Here is an 18,237-nt window from a genome sequence, read left to right on the forward strand (position 1 = left end):
CCAGGGAGCTGCAGCCACATCTGACCAAGCTGATGTGGAAAATCTGAGTCCTCTGCAGGGTGGCTGTGCCCTCACCTCTGTCCCAGGGAGGTGCTTGGCAAACACCACGGGGCTGGCAGCCCTCCACAGGGCAGAGAGCAGCTGTGCCCTGCCAGGGCCACGTCCTGGCTGGCAGGAGAGGCTCAGAGGTGCACACAGATGGGGAAGCCTCTGCGTTGGAGGGGGCAGGGTGGGAATCTTCTTGTGTGTCCCCTGAGCACTGTGAGATGCTTGCAGGCCATGCCTGGGAGGTCCTGTGTGTCCCCAGGAGCTGGAAACAGGGCAAGGACCAAGGTTTGGCTCCCTCAGGGCTGGTACAGGGCCCCTGGCACATGGTAGGAGTCATGGCTCCATTGTCTTCTTGGCACAGTGTGGAGATCATGAGTCCATTGTCTTCTCAGCACACCATGAGGATCATGAGTCCAGCACCTGGGCTCACAGTGAGGATCATGAGTCCAGCATCATCCTGGCACATTGTGGGGACCATGAGTCTGTCTTCTCAACACAGTGAGGATCATGAGTCCATCATCAGCTGGGTTCACAATGAGGATCCATGAGTCCAGCATCAGCTGGGCACACAGTGAGGATCCATGAGTCCATCATCAGCTGGGCACACAGTGAGGATCCATGAGTCCATCATCAGCTGGGCACACAGTGAGGATCCATGAGTCCATCATCAGCTGGGCACACAGTGAGGATCCATGAGTCCATCATCAGCTGGGCACACAGTGAGGATCCATGAGTCCAGCATCATCTGGGCACACAGTGAGGATCCATGAGTCCAGCATCATCCTGGCACATTGTGGGGACCATGAGTCTGTCTTCTCAGCACAGTGAGGATCATGAGTCTATCATCATCTGGGTTCACAATGAGGATCCATGAGTCCATCATCAGCTGGGCACACAGTGAGGATCCATGAGTCCATCATCAGCTGGGCACACAGTGAGGATCCATGAGTCCATCATCTCCTCCTCTCAAGTTTAACCCTGTTTCTGGCCAATTGTGTTGACTGTGAGAAATCTGCAACCCAGAGAAACCTGAGCTCCTGCCCCTGGCTCAGGCAGGCTGGTACCTGCCACTGGGGAAGGGATGGGGGCAGGCAAAGAGGAAGAGGAGGAGGAGGAGGAGGAGGGAAAGTGACCCACGTTGAACTTGTGATGGTTTTTCATCCACCTTTCCCTTTCCCATGTCCAGTTGGGAGCTCAAGTCCCATCTCAGTATTTCAATGACTCAGGTGTTGTAAGAGAGAACAAAGAACATAATTTATGTCCTTTGGCTTCTGGAGTTCTTTGTGAAATGCCATCACCAAATCAGACTCTGTGCTGGAAGGAGGGAGGGCTGCAGGCAGGCTCTGGCCACCCGCTGCCACCACCGCTGGGGCTGGGGAGGCCTGGGGGAGCTCCACTGGCTCAGGAGTTGTTTCCCCAAGGGCAAGGGTTTGAGCCAGGCTGAAAGGATTTGGGTGATGCAATCCCACGTTTCCAGCCCTGATTTCCAGGGATGGGTGATGCAATCCCACATTTCCAGCCCTGATTTCCAGGGATGGGTGATGCAATTCCCACTTTTCCAGACCTGATTTCCAGGGCTGGATGATGCAATTCCCACTTTTCCAGCCCTGATTTCCAGGGATGGATGATGCAATTCCCACTTTTCCAGCCCTGATTTCCAGGGCTGGATGATGCAATTCCCACTTTTCCAGCCCTGATTTCCAGGGATGGATGATGCAATTCCCACTTTTCCAGCCCTGATTTCCAGGGATGGATGATGCAATTCCCACTTTTCCAGACCTGATTTCCAGGGATGGGTGATGCAATCCCATGTTTCCAGCCCTGATTTCCAGGGATGGGTGATGCAACTCCCACTTTTCCAGCCCTGATTTCCAGGGATGGATGATGCAATTCCCACTTTTCCAGCCCTGATTTCCAGGGCTGGATGATGCAATTCCCACTTTTCCAGCCCTGATTTCCAGGGATGGATGATGCAATTCCCACTTTTCCAGCCCTGATTTCCAGGGATGGATGATGCAATTCCCACTTTTCCAGCCCTGATTTCCAGGGATGGATGATGCAATTCCCACTTTTCCAGCCCTGATTTCCAGGGATGGGTGATGCAATCCCATGTTTCCAGCCCTGATTTCCAGGGATGGGTGATGCAATCCCACTTTTCCAGCTTTGCTCTATCCAGGGCTGGGTGCTGCAATCCCACATTTCCAGCCCTGATCTATCCAGGGCTGGCTGCTGCAATCCCACCTTCCCAGCCCTGATCTGGCTGCTGCAATCCCACCTTCCCAGCCCTGATCTGGCTGCTGCAATCCCACATTTCCAGCCCTGATCTGGGTGCTGCAATCCCACCTTCCCAGCCCTGATCTAGCTGCTGCAATCCCACCTTCCCAGCCCTGATCTGGGTGCTGCAATCCCACCTTCCCAGCCCTGATCTGGCTGCTGCAATCCCACCTTCCCAGCCCTGCTCTATCCAGGGCTGGCTGCTGCAATCCCACCTTGCCAGGCTGGGTTTCTCCAGGGCTGTGCAGTGTGGCACAGGCGACAGAAGATGGCACTGACAGCTTCCCTCCCCCTAGCCCAGCCCCGTGTGGCATCCCTCTGCTGTGCTCCCTTCTAGGAGTCACAAAAGCCTTTTTTTGGCTGCATTTGAATTTCTTTTAAGGTATTTCTGAGCCTTGAGGTTTGCCCTGAGGGCTTGGAGCTGGGATCTGGAATGGTTTATATCCCTTTCAAGCTTGCCTGGTGGAGCCTGACTGGGAGCTGTGTTGTTTGTGGCCTTGCTGTTCCCCACCCTGCATCAGGAGGAATGGAGGAAAAAAGAAAGAAAGTTGGGGGGGGAGAGAGAGAGAAAAAAAGGAAATAAAAAGGAAAGATAAAAAAGGTTAAAAAAAAAAAAAGGCAGAAAAGGCAAAAAAGAAAAAAAGGAAAAGGTAAAAGAAGAAGGTAAAATGTAAACAGAAAAAAGGTAAAGACAGAAAAAAGGAAAATAAAATAAAGGGAAAGGCAAAAAAAAAAAGGAAGTAAAAAAGGAGAAGTTAAAAAAAAAATGAAAAGGAAAAAAAAGGGAAATAAAAAAGGCAAAGGCCAAAAAAGGGGGGAAGGGGAAAGGGAAAAGGCCCAAAAAGGGGGGAAGGGGAAAGGGAAAGGCCCAAAAACGGGGGAAGGGGAAAGGGAAAGGCCCAAAAACGGGGGAAGGGGAAAGGGAAAAGGCCCAAAAAGGGGGGAAGGGGAAAGGCCAAAAAGGGGGAAATGGAAAAGGAAAAAAGGGAAATGGAAAAGGAAAAAAGGGAAATGGAAAAGGAAAAAAGGGAAATGGAAAAGGAAAAAAGGGAAATGGAAAAGGCAAAGGCCAAAAAAGGGGAAAAGGAAAAGGCAAAGGCCAAAAAAGGGGAAAAGGAAAAGGCAAAGGCCAAAAAAGGGGAAAAGGAAAAGGCAAAGGCCCAAAAAGGGGAAACAAAGAAACAAAAAGGCAAGGCAGTGAAAAGGGGGTGGGGAATCAAGAGGCAAACCAAAGTCCCCACTCCCAGTCCCTGCTTTGCTGCTCCCCTTGCCATTCCCCCCCTTTTTTCTGCTCCTCTCGAGCTGCCAGCTCCAAGAGCAATTTTCAGCAACCCCTTTGCAGCAAAAGCAAACCACCCAGGAAATTCTGTGGGGTTTGAAAGGAAAAAAGCAAAGCTAAATTAAGGAGGAGAGGTCGCAGCAGGTGGCTGAGTTGTCTCTCCTTCCTCCTCCTCCTTCCTTCTCCTCCTCCTCAGGGCCAGCTTGCCGTTTCCCATGGGGCTGCCAGGCAGCAGCGCTCCTGCCCTGTGCATCCAGGCTTCAGGTGGTGCCTTCTCCCTCCCTGAAGGTGTTCAAGGCCAGGCTGGATGAGACCCTGCGTGACCTGGGCTGGGGGGAGGTGTCCCTGCCCATGGCAGGGGGTTGGAACTGGATGAGCTTTAAACTCCCTTCCAACCCAACCCATTCTGTCAATCACTCAGAAGTTTCCTTTACACACAAGGAAGAACTTCTTTATTTTCAGGTTGATGGAGCCCTGGAGCAGGCTGCTCAGGGAGGCTGTGGATGTCCTCTCCCATGGAGGTGTTCAAGGCCAGGCTGGATGAGACCTTGAGCAACCTGTGCTGGTGGGAGATGTCCCTGCCCATGGCAGGGGTTTGGAACTGGCTGAGCTTTAAGGTCCCTTCCAACCCAAACCATTCCATGGACCACAGAATGATGATCCACGATCCATTTCCTGTTCCAGACACTGGCACAGGTTGCCCAGGGAGGTGGTGGAAGCCTCATGCCTGGAGGTGTTTGCAGCCAGGCTGGAGGTGGCTGTGAGCAGCCTGCTGTGGTGTGAGGTGTCCCTGCCCATGGCAGGGGGGTTGGAACAGGCTGAGCCTTGAGGTCCCTTCCAGCCCTGACAATTCTGTGCTTCTGTGAATGATCTTAGATTCACAGAATAGGTTGGAAGGGACCTTAAAGCTCACCCAGTTCCAGCCCTCCTGATCTCAGAGGTTTGGGGTTTTGGGTTGGTTTTTTCCCCCCAATCTAAGTGATTCCATGAGTCTGTGCTGGCTGAGGTCACCCTCAGCCAGATCCAGGCCTGAGGGACCTGAGGTTGTTGAGCCTGGAGGAAGAGGAGGCTGAGGGAAGGCCTTCTGCCTGCCTACAGCTGCCTGACAGGAGGCTGGAGCCAGGTGGGGGTTAGGGAACCATCAAAGCATGAAGGTTGGCAAAGACCTCTGAGATCCTCAAGTCCAACCATCAGCCCCACACACTGAACCATGCCCAGAGTGCCATGGCCACAGGTTTCTTGTACACCTCCAGGGATGGGGGCTCCACCACTGCCCTGGGCAGCCTATATGTTAAAGAATAGAATAGGAATGGAATGGAATAGGAATGGGAATTGAATTAACCAGATTGGAAAAGACCTTTGAGATCAAGTCCAACCTATCACCCAACACCATCTAATCAACTCAACCATGGCACCAAGTGCCTCATCCAGGCTCTTCTTAACCACTTCCAGTGGTGGTTACTCCACCACCTCCCTGGGCAGCACATTCCAAGGCCAATCTCTCTCTCTGTGAAGACTTTTCTTCCTCACCTCCAGCCTGAACCTCCCCTGGCACAGCTTGAGGCTGTGTCCTCTTGTTCTGGTGCTGGTTCCTGATACCCAACTTAAATTTCCTGCTGGGATCCATCCTCAGCCTCCCCTGGTGACATCTGGGGCCTCTTCCTCTCGTGTTGCGTGGAGGAAGAGAGTGGCCTGGAAAAGAGGTTGGAGCCAGGTGGGGTTTGGGATCTGCTCCCAAAGAACAAGCCACAGGTGGAGAGGACACAGCCTCAGGGAAGGTTCAGGTTGTATATCAGGGGGGGAAAACAAAACCAACTTTCTTTGCTGAGAGAGTGGTCGTCAGCAAACTTGCTGACAGTGCCCTCTGTGCCCTCAGATGATGAATATGTTGACTAGTCCTGGTCCCACTACTGACCCCTGAGGGACTCCACTAGACACAGACCTCCAAGTGGACTCAGTCCCATTGACCACAGCTCTCTGACTTCAACCAGTTCTCAACCCACCTCACTCCCTGACCATCCCAGACCACACTGCCTCAGCTTAGCTGCGAGGATGCTGTGGCAGACAGTGTCAAATGCCTTCCTGAAATGCAGACAAACCACATCCACTGCCCTGCCACCATCTATCCGCCTGGTTATGTCCTTACCAAAGGCTGTCGGGGTGGTCAGACACGACTTCCCCCTGGTAAAACCGTGCTCCCCGGGAGCCTCTTGTCCTTGACACGCCTAAGGGCAGCACCAAGGGGAAGCTGCTCCATTACCTTTCCAGGGATGGAGGTGAGGCTGACCAGTCTACAGTCACCTGGGTCCTCCTTCTTACCCTGTTTGAAGCCCGGAGTGGCGTTAGCCTTGCCCCAGTCCCCTCTCCTGCCTGCCACGACCTACCAAAGGCGACGGAGAGCGGTCAGGCGCAGGCGGCCCGGGGCAGCGCTGGAGTCCCCATCCCTGGAGGGCTTCCAGCGCCGCGGGGACGAGGCACTGAGGGCCACGGTGTAGAGGTGACCTGGCAGCGCCGGCTGGAGGCTTGGCCTCGACGCCCTTAAGCCTCCTTTGCCTGGCAAACCTCTCTGCTCCCCGCCTGGCCCCCGCCGCCATGCCGCCCGCCCCCTCCCCTCCCGTCGCCTAGCAACGCCCTCCCTCCCCCTCCCCCCCCCCAAGCCCCTCCAAGATGGCGGCCGGCAGGGGCTGCGGGGTGGGGAGGAGGGGTGCGGGGGCTCGCCCACGTGACGCGGCGCGCACGCGCGGCCCCGCCCCTCCGCTCCCCGGGTCCCCGTTCCCCCCCCCCCTCCCCAGGCGCATGCGCGCTGCGGCCGAGCGCGGCGGGAGGGAGGGAGGGGGGCAGCAGGGGAGCGCCGCTGCCGCCGCCGCCGCCGGGGGCAGCTCCGCGGATTCCCCGACCCGCTGACGGGAATACCCCGCGGCCCCCTCCTCGTGAGGGGAGCAGGGGTCTGGGGGCGGGGGGTACCGAGCGCCGCCACCGCTAACTCCCACCGCCGCCACCACCACCATGTCCGGGCGCGGCCACAACAAGCTGCCGACCACCGAGCGCATCGTCAAGGGTGAGGGGCCGGGGCCGGGGGGGGGGCGGGAGGGAGGGCGCCCCCTGGCGGCGTGGCGGGGAGGGGGGGGAGGAGAAGCGGGGCCGGTGGGGTGCCTGGTTCTGGGGGTTCGGGAGGGGGGGTGTCGGCTTCTCCGGCCTGAGAGAGCCTTGCTAATGGAGACAAGGGGGGAGACACGAGCGGGCAGGGAGAGAGGGGCTTCGCCTCCCTCAGAGGAGGGCGTTGGGGGACAGGGCGGACTGGGGGCTGCCCTTTGTCTGGGAGAAGCCTCTGCGGAAGCGTTGGGGGGGGGGGGGTGCAGATCGGGCATCCCGGGGGGCAGGTTTGGGCTGGGGGAGGGGGCACATATCTGTTCTAAATTATACCTGGGGGGCAGATTTGGGCTGGGGGGGGCACATATCTGTTCTAAATTAGCCTTGAGGGGCAGATTTGGGCTTGGGGGGGCACATATCTGTTCTAAAATGACCCCGAGGGGCAGATTTGGGCTTGGGGGGGCACATATCTGTTCTAAATTAGCCTTGAGGGGCAGATTTGGGCTTGGGGGGGCACATATCTGTTCTAAATTAGCCTTGAGGGGCAGATTTGGGCTTGGGGGGGCACATTTCTATTCTAAATTAGCCCTGGGGGGCAGATTTGGGCTTGGGGGGGCACATATCTGTTCTAAAATGACCCCGAGGGGCAGATTTGGGCTTGGGGGGGCACATATCTGTTCTAAATTAGCCTTGAGGGGCAGATTTGGGCTTGGGGGGGCACATATCTGTTCTAAATTAGCCTTGAGGGGCAGATTTGGGCTTGGGGGGGCACATTTCTATTCTAAATTAGCCCTGGGGGGCAGATTTGGGCTTGGGGGGGCACATTTCTATTCTAAATTAGCCCTGGGGGGCAGATTTGGGCTTGGGGGGGGGGCACATTTCTATTCTAAAATAACCCTGGGGGGCAGATTTGGGCTTGGGGGGGGCACACTTCTATTCTAAAATAACCCTGGGGGGCAGATTTGGGCTTGGGGGGGGGCACATATCTGTTCTAAATTACACCTGGGGGGCAGATATCTGTTCTAAATTAGCCCTAGGGGCAGATTTGGGCTGGGGGGGGGCACATATCTGTTCTAAATTAGCCCTAGGGGCAGATTTGGGCTTGGGGGGGGCACATATCTGTTCTAAATTAGCCCTGAGGGGCAGATTTGGGCTTGGGGGGGGCACATATCTGTTCTAAATTGACCCTGGGGGGCAGATTTGGGCTGGGGGGGGGGTACATACCTGTTCTAAATTACACCTGGGGGTGCACATTTGGGCTTAGGAGGAGATGTGTCTGTTCTGGTCTTGGGGGAGGGGGGGAGCATCTCTGTTTTAAAGGGTGCTGAGAGGGGAGCTTTGTGCTCAGGGGGGACATCTCCCTGCTAGCAGGAGCTTGGGGGGTCCCTTTCTCTTGGGGGGGGGGGATCGAGGAGGACACCTGCTTTGGAGGGGAGGGGGGATTTTTGGTTTGGGGGGGACCCCTTGGTCTTAAAAGGCTGAGGAATCCTTCCCCCCCCCCCCTTTCCTTGGTGCAGGTCCTGGTGCAGTGCAAGGCTGGGGGGGGGGGGGGGTGCAGTGCGTGGGAGCAGGGGGGGGATCCCTGTCCCCTTGGGGCTGTGGGCACAGCAGTAGCCTGGCAGGTGGTGGCAGAGGCTGGGGGGGGGGAGGGGAGAGGAAGGGGGGGGGGGGGTTGGCATCTGTGCCCTGCTGGGGTTGGAGGGGGAATCCCAAGCCTGGGTAAGAGCCCAGTGCCCGGAGGAGGGCAGGGACAATGAGCTGGGAAGGGGAGATGCCAGCCGCGGCGGGGGGGGGAGGGGGACAGGGGGCACACACATTGTGCTGCTTCACACCCGGGAGGTCCTCCCCCACCCCACCCCTACCCCCCCCGGGCTGCTGAGACCTTCCCTGGGTGGAGGTGAGGTGGGGGCTGAGCCTGCTTCCCATGGGATGTAAAGGGAGCCCGGGGGGGGGGGCAGGGTAGAGCCTACCCTTCTCTGGTTCCAGCACCTCCCTGCCCCCAGAGCCCTCTTGGCTCTGTGGTGCCCCCGAGGCCGGTGCCAGCTGCCCCCCCCTCCAGGCCCTCTTAGAGTAGGGACTATTTTGGAAAGAGCAGCAGGCAGAGGAGCAGCTCACCAGGAGAGAGAGCTACCTTGGCTGGGAACCTGCTGCCTGGGGGGGGAGGGGGGCAAGGGGAAGGGGGGATGGGGAGGAGGGGGATGTGCATTTCCCTGCCCTAATTGATCTGCTGCCATTATCCTACCCAGGCAGCAGGCACCATCCACTGGGCACCTGCCCTCTCCTCCCAGCTTCTGCTCAGCACCCACCCCCCCCCCAGGAGCACCCAACTGCTCCATCAGCCCTATGCTAAAGCTTCTCTCCCCCCCTCCTGTGGCTTGAATCAGTGCAGGTGGCTGAGCTGCTCCCCCCCACCTCAGAGGTGGCTGTTGGGGTGCTGGGGAGGGAGGGGAGGTGTGCCCAGGCTGCTGCCATCTCCCCTGCTCCAGTCCCAGGTTGCTTCCTGGGGTGTTGCTGGGGGGGGGGTGGGGGTTATTTAGGGCTGTCATGTGGCTGGTCACATGTGGAGATGTTAATAACCCTGGCCTTAAATGAAGGGAAAGTGGACTAGGGTGACAGGGCTGCACTTGGAGGTCCCTCAGGCCCTGCCTTGTGCCCTGCTGCTGCTGTTTCTCCTCCTCTTCCTCCTCCTGCTGCTGCTGGCTGGAGGAGGAGGAGGAGGAAGGTGGAAGAGGGTCTTCCCCCGTGGCTGGGGTGATTGGTAGGCTGGAGTAAACTGCAAATCTCCTGCTAAATCCCAGGCAGCTGCCCGTGGTTAGGTTGGGCCTGGCTGAGGGAAGGTAGCAGCGGTGCAGCCATTATGAATCAGCTGAGCTCTCCCCCTCCCTGCACCTCCTTCCCTGCTCCCTCAGCTTCCACAGCCTGGGGAAGCCTCTTGGGGATCCTGCAGATGTTACCCAAGCCTCTCAAAGTCTCTGTGTGTGTGAGCTTTGCATCCTGGTGGTCCTCTGTTAGGTTTTATGCAAGGCCAGGCTGGAGGTGGCTGTCAGCAGCCTGCTGTGGTGTGAGGAGTCCCTGCCCCGTGGCCAGGGGGCTTGGAACTGCCTGAGCCTTGAGCTCCCTTCCAGCCCTGGCACTTCTGTGGTTCTAATTCATAGGATGGGAGGGACCTGGAAGCTCAGCCAGTTCCAACCCCCCTGCCAGGGGCAGGGACACCTCCCACCAGCCCAGGTCACTCCAGGCCTCATCCAGCCTGGCTTTGGGCACCATCCACAGCCCCCCTGGGCAGCCTGTGCCAGGCTCTCCCCAGCCTCCCTGCCAAGGATTTCTTCCTCATCTCCAGTCTCAGTCTCCCCTCTCCCAGCTCAAATCCATTCCCTCTCATCCTGGCACTCCCAGCCCTTCTCCAAAGCCCCTCCCCAGCTCTCCTGGAGCCTCCTTCAGGTCCTGGAAGGCTGCTCTGAGCTCTCCCTGGAGCCTTCTGCAGGCTGGGGGTGACTTGGGAGGGACTCTAAAGCATTTCCTGCTGCAGCTGATTTTATAGCCAGAAGGTTCAGATCCTGGAGCCTTCTCTTCTCCAGGCTGAGCAGCCCCAGCTCTCCCAGCCTGCACCCAGAGGGGAGCTTCTTCAGCCCTCTTGATCACCTTGGTGACCTCCTCTGGAGCCTCTCCAGCAGCTGCAGGTCCTTCTTGTGCTGGGGGCCCCAGGTGTGGCTGCAGTGCTGCAGGTGGGGGCAGAGCAGAGCAGAGGGGCAGAATCCCCTCCCTCATCCTGCCAGGGCAGGGCAGGGCTGGGGGAGGTCTGGTGGTGTTTGGCTGGAGCCTGCTTGCTGCATGCAGCAGGGAACTTCTCAAGCAGCTCCCAGAGGTGCTCCTGGGGCTGCTGTCTGGAGGGATTCACAGAGTGATTTGGGTTGGAAAAGGACCTTGCAGAGCTCAGCCCCAGTGCCATGGGCAGGGGCACATTTGAGTCCCTCTGGGGGAAGCTCCTTCCCTGGCTGTGATTCTTGTTCAAAGGCTGTGCCACTGTTCCTGGTTATTAATAATTAAAACCTGAAGAGGGAAGGAGGAGGGGAGGGAAGGAAAAAGGCAAAGCTCATTTGGTGGCCCTGGAAATGCCTCCAATTAAGTAGCCTGCAGAAGTTTAACTGTGTTTAACCTCCCCTCTTTCCATCTCTGGAGGCCTGCAGGAGTGGGAGCTGTAATTAGGTTGAGGCAGGAGGAAAATGAGGGCTCCCTTTGCCTTTGTGCTTCAGTTCCTGCTGTAAGGATCTGAACCTTCTGGGCATAAAATCAGCTGCAGCAGGAAGTGCTTTGGAGTCACCCCCAGCCTGCAGAAGGCTCCAGGGAGAGCTCAGAGCAGCCTTCCAGGACCTGAAGGAGGCTCCAGGAGAGCTGGGGAGGGGCTTTGGAGAAGGGCTGGGAGTGCCAGGATGAGAGGGAATGGCTTTGAGCTGGGGGAGGGGAGACTGAGACTGGGACTGGAGATGAGGAAGAAATCCTTGGCAGGGAGGCTGGGGAGAGCCTGGCACAGGTTGCCCAGGGAGGCTGTGGCTGCCCAGGGAGGGGTTCAGGGCCAGGCTGGATGAGGCCTTGGGCTGGTGGGAGGTGTCCCTGCCCCTGGCAGGGGGGTTGGAACAACCCAAGCCATGTTTTGAACCCATGAAGACCATTTGTGGTCAGGCTTGGCTGTGGCTTGAATCCCCCCTTGGGGGGAGGTGCTGCTGGGAATGGGAGTGAGGAGGATCCTGGAAGCACAGAACTGCTGGGCTTGGAGGAGCCCCCTGAGATCCTGCAGTCCAGCCAGCAAGCCTCCCCCACCATGGCCACCAAACCCTGGCCCCAGGGCACACCTCCACACCTTGCCTAAACACCTCCCTCTTCCCAGGCCTGAATGAGGTCTGGATCTGGCCCTTAGCCCCCAGACAGGCTTGAAGGAGGTGCTGGATCCACAGCTGATGCAGGGAGCTGAGGGGGATGCTTTGGGATCACAGAGTCAGCCAGGTTGGAGACCTCAGAGCTCAGCAAGTCCAACCTGTGACCTATCCCCCACCACCTCCTGACAGCCAAACCATGGCTCCAAGGGCCACATCCAAGCCTTGCTTGAGCACCTCCAGGGATGGGGACTCCACCTCCCTGGGCAGCACAGCCAGGGTTGGACTGGCTGAGCTCTGCTGTGGGTGCTGGAGCAGGGGGCTTGGGCTGGCTGAGCTCTGCTGTGGGTGCTGGGGCAGGGGGGCTTGGGCTGGCTGAGCTCTGCTGTGGGTGCTGGGGCAGGGGCTTGGGCTGGCTGAGCTCTGCTGTGGGTGCTGGAGCAGGGGGGCTTGGGCTGGCTGAGCTCTGCTGTGGGTGCTGGGGCAGGGGGCTTGGAGTGGCTGAGCTCTGCTGTGGGTGCTGGGGCAGGGGGCTTGGAGTGGCTGAGCTCTGCTGTGGGTGCTGGGGCAGGGGCTTGGAGTGGCTGAGCTCTGCTGTGGGTGCTGGAGCAGGGGGGCTTGGGCTGGCTGAGCTCTGCTGTGGGTGCTGGGGCAGGGGCTTGGAGTGGCTGAGCTCTGCTGTGGGTGCTGGGGCAGGGGGCTTGGGCTGGCTGAGCTCTGCTGTGGGTGCTGGAGCAGGGGGCTTGGAGTGGCTGAGCTCTGCTGTGGGTGCTGGGGCAGGGGGCTTGGGCTGGCTGAGCTCTGCTGTGGGTGCTGGGGCAGGGGGCTTGGGCTGGCTGAACTCTGCTGTGGGTGCTGGGGCAGGGGCTTGGGCTGGCTGAGCTCTGCTGTGGGTGCTGGGGCAGGGGCTTGGAGTGGCTGAGCTCTGCTGTGGGTGCTGGGGCAGGGGGCTTGGGCTGGCTGAGCTCTGCTGTGGGTGCTGGAGCAGGGGGCTTGGAGTGGCTGAGCTCTGCTGTGGGTGCTGGGGCAGGGGGCTTGGGCTGGCTGAGCTCTGCTGTGGGTGCTGGGGCAGGGGCTTGGGCTGGCTGAGCTCTGCTGTGGGAGCCCTGCTGGGGCAGGGGGCTTGGAGTGGCTGAGCTCTGCTATGGGAGCCCTGCTGGGGCAGGGGGCTTGGAGTGGCTGAGCTCCAGAGCTCCCTTCCCTGCCCTCCCCATGCTGCCATTCTGGGCTGTGCAGTGTGGTTCTCCCTGCCCCTGCTGTGAGCCAGCTCAGCTCTCTGCTGTGCTGTGAGCCTCCAGCATCTCCTGTAGCTCACCTGCTGGATTCCTGGCTGAGGTTTCTGGGGGGTGTGTGTGAAGGCCCTGATCTGAGCACCCTCACTCCAGTGGCACCTCCCCACCCCCCTGCCTCTCCAGCTCCAGTGAAGCCCTGCTGCAGCAGAGCCTCCTGCAGGAGCTGCTCCTCTCCCTGTGCCTCTGCTGCTGCTGTGGGCACCGGCTCCAGCCCCGGGGGAGGGGTCCCAGCCCCGGGGGAGGGGTCCCAGCCCCAGGGGATGGCTCCAGCCAGGCTCCTGGGCCCTGCAGCAGTGAGCTGTGGCCCCCAGGGAGCCAAGAGCTGCTGGCAGATCAGTAGATGCCATCTTCAGAGACCCTGGAGGGCTTCCCCCACGCTGCTGCCAAGGGTTGTGGGGGTCGTGCAGGGTCATCCTGCTGCCTGAGGATACCTTTCAGGGCTCAGCCAGGGGATGGCTTGGAAGAGACCTCAAAGCTCATCCAGCTCCAAGCCCCCTGCCATGGGCTCCCACCTGCCACCAGCCCAGGCTGCTCAGGGCCTCATCCAACCTGGCCATGGACACCTCCAGGCAGGGGACAGCCACAACCTCCCTGGGCAACCTGTGCCAGGCTCTCCCTCCCCCTCCTGGGGAAGGTTTCCTTCCTGGTGTCTCACCTGAGTCATAGAATCAGTCAGGGTTGGAAGGGACCACAGGATCAGCCAGTTCCAACCCCCCTGCCATGGGCAGGGACACCCCACACTAGATCAGGCTGGGCAGAGCCTCATCCAGCCTGGGCTTAAACACCTGCAGGGCTGGGGCCTCAACCACCTCCCTGGACAACCCATTCCAGGGCTTCACCACTCTCATGGGGAAGAACTTCCTGCTCACCTCCAGCCTGAATCTCCCCACCTCCATTGCCCCTAAGTCCCTCATGGGTCACATGAAGCTCTCTTACCTTCTTCCTTGGTCTCAGCTAGCCACTCATCAAATGCAGGCAGATGGTTGAGCACTGAGCTTCCCCTGCAGCTCCCAGGCTGCCACAGCTGGAGAGCTGCAAGCTCAGAAGTCAGAGCAGGACAGAAGGCAAAGGGAGACTCAGTCACATCTTCAGTGCCAGGGGAATTGGTGGTGCTTGAAAGGAGGAAGTGTGCAGAAGTGGTTCAGGTTCAGACTGGGTGATAGGAGGAAGCTCTTGCCCAGGAGGGTGGTGAGAGCCTGGCACAGGCTGCCCAGGGAGGTGGTGGAAGCCTCCTGCCTGGAGGTGTTTGCAGCCAGGCTGGAGGTGGCTGTGAGCAACCTGCTGTGGTGTGAGGTGTCCCTGGCCATGGCAGGGGGGTTGGAACAGGCTGAGCCTTGAGGTCCCTTCCAGCCCTGACAGTTCTGTGATTCTGTGAATGATCTTAGATTCACAGAATAGGTTGGAAGGGACCTTAAAGCTCACCCAGTTCCAGCCCTCCTGATCTCAGAGGTTTGGGGTTTTGGGTTGGTTTTTTCCCCCCAATCTAAGTGATTCCATGAGTCTGTGCTGGCTGAGGTCACCCTCAGCCAGATCCAGGCCTGAGGGACCTGAGGTTGTTGAGCCTGGAGGAAGAGGAGGCTGAGGGAAGGCCTTCTGCCTGCCTACAGCTGCCTGACAGGAGGCTGGAGCCAGGTGAGGGTCAGGGAACCATCAAAGCATGAAGGTTGGCAAAGACCTCTGAGATCCAACCATCAGCCCCACACATGAAACTGGCTGATCCTTGAGGTCCCTTCCAAGCCTGACAGCTCTCTGAAGAGGGCTGGGATTGCTCTTCATTCCAGGCCTGGGCTTTGCTTGGGTTGTCAAAAAGGAAGGCTCAGGGTCTGTGGGGGCTGCAAATGGAGCTGAAGGCCAAGGTGCAGGTTCTGAGGCCAAGGTGCATGTGCTCAGACCTTGGGCATGCCAGAGGAGAAGGGCAAATACCAGCAGGGTCAAGATGCAGTGGTGGGCTCTGGAAAAAGCAAGTTGTGTCATGGTGCAGCAACTCCTCTGGACCCAGCTCAAGAAGGTGCTGGGGCACAGCTAGCCCTGGGAGCAGGCAGGGTTGCTGGGCAAGCTGATCTTGGGGGGGGTGTTCCTGCAGGCAAGGTGATCAGGGGCCTGGGGCTGGGCTGTTCCTGCCTGCCCTCAGCCTGGGCTCTTGGAGAGCTGCTGCTGCTTTGGCCACAGCATTTGGCAGCTCAGCTCAGCCCCACACAGAGCAGAGGGGGAAGGCAGCAAGGTTGTGCCAGCAGCTCAGGAGCTGTGCAGCTCTGCTCTGCTTCCTGCAGCCCTTCCCTGCCCCACACCCAGCTGCTGGTGCCTGATGGAACCCCCCCAGAGCCACATCCCTGCAGCCCTTCCCTGCCCCACACCAAGCTGCTGGTGCCTGATGGAACCCCCCCAGAGCCACATCCCTGCAGCCCTTCCCTGCCCCACACCCAGCTGCTGGTGCCTGATGGAACCCCCCCAGAGCCACATCCCTGCAGCCCTTCCCTGCCCCACACCCAGCTGCTGGTGCCTGATGGAACCCCCCCAGAGCCACATCCCTGCAGCCCTTCCCTGCCCCACACCAAGCTGCTGGTGCCTGATGGAAACCCCCCCAGAGCCACATCCCTGCAGCCCTTCCCTGCCCCACACCAAGCTGCTGGAACTCGCCCCCCAGAGCTTCATCTCTCTGTAGCCCTCTCTGCCCCACACCCAGCTGCTGGAACTCCCCCCCCAGAGCTTCATCTCTCTGTAGCCCTCTCTGCCCCACACCCAGCTGCTGGAACTCCCCCCCAGAGGCTCATCTCTCTGTAGCAGAGGTTGCCAGAAGGGGTTGGGTTGGAAGGGACTTCAAAGCTCCTCCAGCTCCAGCCCCCCTGCCACCAGCCCAGCTTGCTGAAGGCCTCCTCCAGCCTGGCTTCCAGGGAGGGGGCAGCCCCAGCCCTCCCTGGGCAAGCTGTTGCAGGGGCTGCCCACCCTCACTCTCAGGAAGGTCTTCCTCATGCCCAGGCCCCAGAGCTGGTGGCAGAGCCTCCCAGGCCAGGCTGGCCTTGGCCACTGTTTGGCAAGCTGTGAGAAGCCCTGAGGGGAGCAGCAGCTGAGGCTCTCTCTGGGTTCCTTTTCCCCTGAGAAGGGCAGCAGGTGGGTGCTGGAGGTGGGGTGGTGAGGAGGGAAGCTCATGTCCTTCCAGAGCCTTTGGCCTCTGCCATGGTTGCTTGGGGTTTTGTTTCTGGGCTCCCTGGTGGAAGGTTGATTCCATTCCTCTCATCCCAGGGCTGTGCTGAGTGCTTGCAGTGCCCAATCCTGCAGCCCTCAGGGGGAAAGAAGCAACCCAGGAGCCTCAGGACTGTGGGGAAAGGGTGAGGGAGGGTCTGGAGAGCAGGGCTGGGGAGGAGCAGCTGAGGGAGCTGGGGGGGCAGAGGTTGAGCCTGGAGCAAAGGAGGCTGAGGGAGACCTCATTGCTGCCACTGCCTCCCTGCAGGCAGGCTGGAGCCAGGGGGGGGTTGGGCTCTTCTCCCTGGGCTCAGGGGATAGAGGGAGAGGGAATGACCTGAAGCTGCCCCAGGAAAGGTTTTGGGTTGGAGATGAGGGTTGGCCAGGGCTTGGCAGAGGCTGCCCAGGGAGGTGGTGGAGTCCCCAGCCCTGGGGGGGTCCCAGAGCCCTGGGGCCAGGGTTTGGTGGGCATGGGGAGGGCTGGCTTGGCCTGGGTGATCCTGGAGGGTTTGTCCAAGGCAGACAACTCTCTGAGCTGCTGCTGCTCCTGCCCTGGGAGGTGTCTGCAAGCTGAGGGAGGGCTCTGCCCCCCCTGGCTGCCAGGTTGCTGCTGCTCCTTGGCTCTCCTGGGCAGGAGGAGGCTGTTCCTCAGGAAGTAGGGCAGGGTGCTGGTGGCTTAAAATAGCCTCCAAGGCTGTGCTGCTTGTGATGGAAGGAAGCTATTTAGGTAAATCCTGGGGTCTGGCCACGGGCACAGCCTCCTGCTCAGCTAAAGATAACTCCCTCAGGGACCTATATTTGCCTGGGAGGCTTCCCAGCCTGGCTTCCCTGCCCAGGTGTTCCCTCTTTGGTCCCCCTGGGATGGGCTGGCAGATGTGGGGCTGGCTGGGTGCAGGGCAGGAGGGGTGATGGCACTGGCCATGGCTGAGCCGTGGGAATGAGGAGCCAGGGCTGCAGAAGGGCAGCAGCAGCTTCTTTATCCTCTAATGCCAGGCTTGGCTGGGGCTGAGCCTGGCCAGGCTGGCAGGGACATGCCAGGGACAGCAGAGAGCTGGGCCAAGGGGCCTGGGCAAACCCTTCAGGGCAGGGGTGGTGGTGGAGGGGTGAGGATGGGAGCAGCTCTGCACCCACTGCAGATGTCCTGAGGGTGCGGGGTGGGCACTGGCAGCGCCTGTGAGGGTGCGGGGTGGGCACTGGCAGCACCTGTGAGGGTGCGGGGTGGGCACTGGAGCGCCTGTGAGGGTGCGGGGTGGGCACTGGCAGCGCCTGTGAGGGTGCGGGGTGGGCACTGGAGCGCCTGTGAGGGTGCAGGGTGGGCACTGGAGCGCCTGTGAGGGTGCAGGGTGGGCACTGGAGCGCCTGTGAGGGTGCGGGGTGGGCACTGGAGCGCCTGTGAGGGTGCAGGGTGGGCACTGGCAGCGCCTGTGAGGGTGCAGGGTGGGCACTGGAGCGCCTGTGAGGGTGCAGGGTGGGCACTGGCAGCGCCTGTGAGGGTGCGGGGTGGGCACTGGCAGTGCCTGTGAGGGTGCGGGGTGGGCACTGGAGCGCCTGTGAGGGTGCAGGGTGGGCACTGGAGCGCCTGTGAGGGTGCAGGGTGGGCACTGGCAGCGCCTGTGAGGGTGCAGGGTGGGCACTGGAGCGCCTGTGAGGGTGCAGGGTGGGCACTGGCAGCGCCTGTGAGGGTGCAGGGTGGGCACTGGAGCGCCTGTGAGGGTGCGGGGTGGGCACTGGAGCGCCTGTGAGGGTGCAGGGTGGGCACTGGCAGTGCCTGTGAGGGTGCGGGGTGGGCACTGGAGCACCTCTGGGGGGTTCAGGGTGGGCACTGGAGCGCCTCTGGGGGGTTCAGGGTGGGCACTGGCAGTGCCTGTGAGGGTGCAGGGTGGGCACTGGAGCGCCTCTGCTGTGAGAGAATTGGAGTTGGTCTCTTCTCCCAGGCACCCAGCACCAGAACAAGAGGCCACAGTCTCAAGCTGTGCCAGGGGAGGTTCAGGCTGGAGGGGAGGAGAAAGTTCTTCCCAGAGAGATGTTGGCCCCTGGGCTGTGCTGCCCAGGGAGGTGGTGGAGCCCCCAGCCCTGGAGGTGCTGAAGCCAGGCCTGGATGTGGCCCTTGGAGCCGTGGCTCAGCTGTCAGGAGGTGCTGGGGGGCAGGTCACAGGTTGGCCTTGCTGCTCTCTCAGCTCTGTTCCAGCCTGCTTGGTTCTGT

At 60.1% G+C, this 18,237-nt stretch overlaps 1 protein-coding gene across 1 annotated transcript in view; it reads left to right on the forward strand.

Moving 5' to 3' along the window:
- The first annotated feature begins 6,463 nt into the window (after nucleotides 1-6,463).
- PPP3CC (protein phosphatase 3 catalytic subunit gamma) overlaps nucleotides 6,464-18,237 on the forward strand; it is a 50,455-nt gene continuing 38,681 nt past the window's right edge. The window contains exon 1 of the mRNA XM_054175214.1: nucleotides 6,464-6,659. Coding sequence (XP_054031189.1) covers nucleotides 6,608-6,659 — 52 coding nt within the window. The 5' untranslated portion in view covers nucleotides 6,464-6,607. The remainder of the gene's footprint in view (nucleotides 6,660-18,237) is intronic.

This window comes from Dryobates pubescens, chromosome 31 (assembly GCF_014839835.1).
Source record: "Dryobates pubescens isolate bDryPub1 chromosome 31, bDryPub1.pri, whole genome shotgun sequence".
NCBI lineage: Eukaryota > Metazoa > Chordata > Aves > Piciformes > Picidae > Dryobates > Dryobates pubescens.